At 36.9% G+C, this 6,192-nt stretch overlaps 1 protein-coding gene across 1 annotated transcript; it reads right to left on the bottom strand.

Annotated features, from left to right (window-relative positions):
- Window positions 1-3,909: 3,909 nt before the first annotated feature.
- Window positions 3,910-5,644, bottom strand: LOC139899505 (uncharacterized). Its single transcript, XM_071882345.1, has 2 exons — window positions 5,098-5,644; window positions 3,910-4,649 (listed from the first exon to the last, which is right to left on the bottom strand). The coding sequence occupies exons 1-2, from the start codon at window positions 5,642-5,644 to the stop codon at window positions 3,910-3,912; spliced, it is 1,287 nt and encodes a 428-aa protein (XP_071738446.1).
- Window positions 5,645-6,192: the final 548 nt, after the last annotated feature.

Genomic DNA, 6,192 nt, shown 5'->3' on the forward strand with positions numbered 1-6,192 from the left:
CTGTATAAAAATGATGTTTTTATGCGTGTATCTCCTAGGATACACCATTAAGTCCCCCCAGTTTAATGTCTTTATTTTTTAAAAAAATAAAGTCATTAAACTAAAAAATAAGTAATGTCTTTTCCTCGGGAACAAGAATCTGCTGTAGCCGAAATTTTTTCTGCTATGTCAGTTACTTTTCTGATCATGACCTGCAGATAGTACCTTTTTGAAATTTGAATTTCATTTTCAATTAAATTTACTTCTCCCGCATTTTTGTACGTCCGACACGTGGGAGCACTTCAACCATGCGATTAACCGTCAACTGTTCATCTTCTGTTTGCTATTTAAAACCTAATTTTTTACTGTGTCATATTTACTTCCATCTGAATTTATTTGCTTCATCTACCTTAAACTTCTGTCATAAAATTCCCTTCTTAACTTCCCAATCAATGGCTATTTTTAATGTTGAAGATGTCCCAAGCAGAATTTCTTCAATTTACCTAGACCGTGTCAGAGTTGCTTTTCCCAAATTTTTTGGTGCCGATGCTGTTGTTCCAGGCCTACATGATTGTGCCTGTCACCCTCCTATTGGAAAGGTTGCTATTTACGGCCGTGCCTTGTACTTTTCTCACCTTCGTATTCCTTTTACAAAATTTTACCTGGACGTCTGCTGCTTTTATGGTGTTAGCGTTGGACAATTTGAGCCTATATCCATTCGTAAGATCATGTTGTGCATGATGTATTGTATGGCTGGAGATATTACCCCTTCTGTTCGTCTTTTTTCTAATCTTGCAACCATAAAACGTTATGATAAAGGATGGTTTTGTCTTACTTTGGATGGGTTTTTGCTTAATTCTGGTGAGACAAATGAGAATTGGCAGAGTACATTCTTCTTTATTAATAGCGAATTTATCCCCAATGAGTGTCTGCAAGCTAGCTATTGGCGTATGTCGCTTGATCCTCCCAAAGTTATTCATCCAAGGTTAACATCTGAAGAACGAAAAGTATTAAATGTGATTAAAAAAGAGAAGATTCCAAACCGTCATTATCCAGAACATATGCTCTCTATATGCTCCCTTAATGCTGAATGGGATGCAGAAACACGCGGTTGTGCCATTGTTATAGTGAAAAATAAAGGTATAATTTGATTAGGATTTGGTTATCTATTGTTATTATCTGTATAATAAATAATAATTACTGTGTTCTTATGTTTTTTAGTGATTACTCCGCTCGCCGCTCTGCGTTACACCAGATTTAATGATCTGCAATTTAGATCTGAAAAATTGGCTGATCAGACGCTCGAAAATAGTTTGTGTGAAAATGAGTTTGAAGATGAGGATGATGCTCCTTTAAATCGAGCAAATTCGAGGAAACGCCGTGCTGCTGGTAATTTCTCTTTTGAATCAATAGCAGAAGAAAACCTTTATTGCTTTTGCCATATGCCTAGCAATGGTGGCTATTATAATGTTGATCCTGATAAATATGCAATATTGAATTGTGAATCTTCTTTTGTAGATTGGAAAAACTTCTTGAATAAAACTTTTATTTTAATTCAGCCCTAGCAGCGAGAGAAGAAGCACAGAAGAAACTTGCTCTTCCACCTCCCGCTCAGCGTAGCAGAATAGGGGAAAGCAGTTCACAAATAAGCATTCCCAACTTAGATACTACTGGCTTAACAACTCTCTTAGCTGGTCCTCCTAGTAATTATGAGAATTTTATGAAGTATCTTGAAGCGATGCTGTCGCCTTCACTTATTAAATTCTTTGAGAGTTTATCTGATGGTGATGCTCGAAAATGTCAAGCACAAGGCATTATTTGGAATATTGCATCTGAATTCAATAATTTGAAGCATTTGGAGCGCTCTGATCAAATACATCGTGACAAATCTGAAAAAATTGAAAAAGATGCAGAGGCACTAAAAATTGCCGAACTTGAATTAGATGCTGCTGTTGCTGCAAAAAATGCTGCACAGGCGCGTTATGTTCAAATGGCAACAAAGGAAAAATGGTATCTGCATAAAATTGATACTTTAACTCAGTCTGAAATGTCCTTAACGCAATCTGAAACATCGTTGAAGGAACAATTGGAGTTAAGCAAGGGTGAGACCAGGCGTCAGATGGAAGGTATTACAAAAATTGTGAAAAGTGCCTTCACCTCTGAAAAGTTAACTAAGCCGTTTAACGAATTTATAACTGTTGCGCTGGACGCTGACCGGATACGGTTTCTTGAGAGGTTAAAAAATGATATTCCCGACTTTCCAAAAACGTTGCCTGAATCCCTTATATCTCAATTGAAGCCTGATGCAAAAGATAAACTGAAAAAGCTGGGTGATGAAATAGAACATCTGTCCTTTCCTGAATTAGAGAATTTGTGTAATAATGCTGCTACCTCAATAGACGATGTACTAAATTTGAAGTTGTGATCTGCATTACTTGTGTTATTTGTTAATTATATTATAAATGTTTTTTTACTTTGCTGATGATTTTGTCAAAGCTTTACATGTTTGATTTGAACAATCAAAATTATGACTAGTCATATACTATTTGTATAATTTTTACGTCATGACGGTCGTAGATACATTCTATTGTCTGGATGTTCAGTGGATTTCTACGTTTATCCACTGCCATTTCAACCTTTTATTTATGATTGAACTTCTGCCACCGAGGAAAAAACTTCTCTTTTGTGGGCAGGGACGACACACTGTGTTATGACATTTGATATAAAATCCTTGGCCGGATAAAAATTATGAATAGTATGTCATAAGAAATATTTCTAAATTCTTATTTCTTTAAAGAAATTTTTACATTTATGATTGCATCTCATGCTCTAAATAGTTGATCAAGCTATTCGAACATGCAATACTACACATAAAATTTCTTTAAACTCATTGCATTCCATGTTTGTGGAATTTCTTCGCCGGAGGGCGCTGAGAGTGTGTATGACCCATTAGGATGTACCTTTACAACATTATATGGGCCTTCCCAACGTGGTCCTAGCTTCCCTTGTTTTTCCTGCCTACTTGCCTCATTATCTCATAACACCAAATCCCCCTCTTTGAATTGCACATATCTGACCCGCTTGTTATAATATTTTACCATTTTCTGTTTTGCATCCGCTTGACGGATGGCGGCCATGATTCGCCTTTCTTCCAATAAATTCAAGTTTTCTCGTAAAATGGATGAATTATTTTCTGTATCAAATGCCAAAATCCTTTGTGTTGGTACACGGATTTCAGCTAGTATCACTGCCTCGGTGCCATATACCAAACTGAATGGTGTTTCACCCGTGCTCCGTTTTGGCATTGTGCGGTGATCTAACAATACATATGGCACTTCATCTACCCACTTAGTCTGACTCAAACCCAACCTAGCCTTTATGCCGGCTACAATTTCTTTATTTGTTACCTCAACCTGCCCATTGGCCTGTGGGTGAGCAACTGAGGTAAATGTTTTTTTTTTTTTGATGTTTAGCTCTTCACACCAACTTCTGAAGGGGTTATCTGCAAATTGTTTTCCATTGTCACTGACAATTTCATTCGGTAATCCATATCTGCACACAATATCATTCCACACGAATTTCTTGATATTCTCACCAGTTATTTTTGCTAATACCTTCGCTTCAACCCACTTACTGAAGAAATCAATTGCAACAACCAAAAATTTTGCATTTTCTACACTTCTTAGGAAGGGACCTACTATGTCAATTGCCCATTTATAAAATGGCCATGCCGATGATACTGAAATTAAATCATACTTGGGTAAACGCTGTACGGTTCCATGCCGCTGGCAGGCATCACATGTCTTAATTATGTCTGCTGTATCTTTGTAAATTGACTGCCAATAATACCCTTGTCGCATAATCCGTCCAACTATAGTTCTATAACCGGAATGCTGTGCACATAATCCCTCATGCATTTCCTTGACTACATCAATTGCTTGCTGTGATGTTAAACACCTTAAATTTTGGTCCACTGAAGGATTTTCTATAAAGTATTCCGTTTTCCAGGACGTAAAGTGGAGCACTAACTCTTATCCATCTTGCCTCCATGGTATCTGCTGGCAGTATTCCGTCCTGCAAATATTTCACATAGGGGGTTATCCAACATGGTTCCCCCTGTTCAACTGCTGCGACCACAACTTTTTCATCAACCGATTTATTTTTTAAGACCTCCACCAAAACTTTCTTGTGCAAATGATCAAATGTTAATGTTGCTAATTTGCTCAAAACATCTGCCTTCTTGTTTTTATTTCTTGGTATCTGCACGACCTCTAAGGTCTCAAAATGTTTTGATATTTTCTCAACTAATTGCAAATACTGTTTCATAGAGGCATCTTTAGTTTCAAACCCTCCATTAACCTGTTGTGCCACAATTTGAGAATCAACATATGCAAGCAAATGTTTTATTCCCATTTCTGACACTATGCGGAGGCCGGAAAGCAATGCTTCATATTCTGCTTCATTATTAGATGCATAGAAACAAAACCTCAATGCATACGTATGCTCCTCACCTTCTGGACTAGTAAGTACTAACCCTGCACCAACACCTTCCTCACTTGATGCACCATCAGTGTGTAACTCCCAAACATGATTACCAGCTATAACGTTTGGCGGATGATCAACCTTTTCTGTTGTTTCTAATAAAAAATCTGCCAAAATTTGACCTTTGACTGCATGTCAAGGCAAAAAATTTATTTCATATTCTTCCAATTCAATTGCCCATTTTGCTAGTCATCCTGATAACTCTGGATTTCTCAAAATATGTTTTATCGGCTGGTCTGTCATTACCAGGATTGAATGTGCCTGAAAATATCGCCTGAGTCGCCTAGCTGTGTGTGTTAAAGCATACACCAATTTTTCAATTGGTGGATAGTTAACTTCACTCTGTTGCAATACTTTACTGACAAAGTATATAGGCATTTGTATTCCCTTCCGTTCTGCAATTAAAACTGAACTGATAGCTTCTGCGGAAGCAGCTAAATACAAAATTAATGTTTCTCCCTCTATTGGTGCAGTTAAAGTAGGTAATTCTTTTAAGAGTTGCTTAATATCCTGAAAATCTTTTTCTGCTTCTTTTGTCCACTTAAAATCTTTTTTATTCAAACAGCTCTTTAAAACCTTCATAAATGGTAGTGATCGATTTGATGCTCTTGATAGAAATCTTGTTAAAGCTGACAATCTTCCATTCAGGCTTTGAACTTCTTTCTGTAACAATATAACCTAAGAATTTGCCTTCTTCTACACCAAAAGTGCACTTCTTAGGATTCAATTTCATATTGACCTTTCGTAATGATTCAAACATTTCAACAGTATCTCTGAGCATACTGTCTTCTGTATGGCTCTTGATAACAATGTCATCAACATAGGCTTCTACATTTTTACCTATTTGATCTTTAAATGCTTTATCAATTACGCGCTGGTAAGTTGCCCCTGCATTTTTTAATCCGAAAGGCATCATGATATAGCAGAAAATTCCATCTGGTGTGTGGAAAGCTATTTTATCTTGATCACGTATTGCCATTGGGATTTGATGATATCCCTTGAATGCATCCAAAAAGGATTTAAACTGATACCCACTTACAGATTCCACTTTCCAATCAAATTCTGGTAAAGGATAATTGTCTTTTGGACATGCTTTATTTAAATCTGTGAAGTTGACACACATCCTTCATGAATTATCTGGCTTTCTTACCATAACCGGGTTTGCTACCCATGTCTGGTATTTTACTTCCCTCAATATTCTAGCATTCACCAATTTTTTAACTTCTTCTTTGAGAAATTTTGTTCGATCTGGAGCCATGCCTCTTTTCTTCTGACACACTGGTGGAATATTAGGATTCACACCAAGCTTATGTTCAGCCACATGACGTGGTACTCCAGTCATATCAGAATCTTGCCATGCAAAAACATCCAAATTTGTGGCTAAGATTTTGTAAAGCTTTTCTTTTGTTTCTTTTATTATTGTGTTTCCAATTATGATTTTCTGATCTGGAAACTCTGGATTTAGTGATATTGACCCATCTTCATGAATGATTGGGTTAACAACAGTTCTATTTATATGTACACATTCTATTGGTCTTCTCCATTCAGCGTACAGCGTGGCGATGCCAGCCGGTGTGGGGAATTTTAGTATAAATTCCTCCAACAACACAATTTTCTATTCGAGCTTCAATCACTACAGGAGCGTCAGATGGATTGGTGTTAAACATGGAA

Source organism: Rutidosis leptorrhynchoides, chromosome 1 (assembly GCF_046630445.1).
Source record: "Rutidosis leptorrhynchoides isolate AG116_Rl617_1_P2 chromosome 1, CSIRO_AGI_Rlap_v1, whole genome shotgun sequence".
NCBI classification, from domain to species: Eukaryota; Viridiplantae; Streptophyta; class Magnoliopsida; order Asterales; family Asteraceae; genus Rutidosis; species Rutidosis leptorrhynchoides.

Coding starts and splice junctions, on each gene's coding strand:
- LOC139899505 (XM_071882345.1), bottom strand. CDS start 5,644: ATGTGTGTCAACTTCACAGATTTAAATAAAGCATGTCCAAAAGACAAT. Junction 4,650..5,097: donor GATCACTACCATTTATGAAG/GTTTTAAAGAGC, acceptor CTTGACATGCAG/TCAAAGGTCAAATTTTGGCA.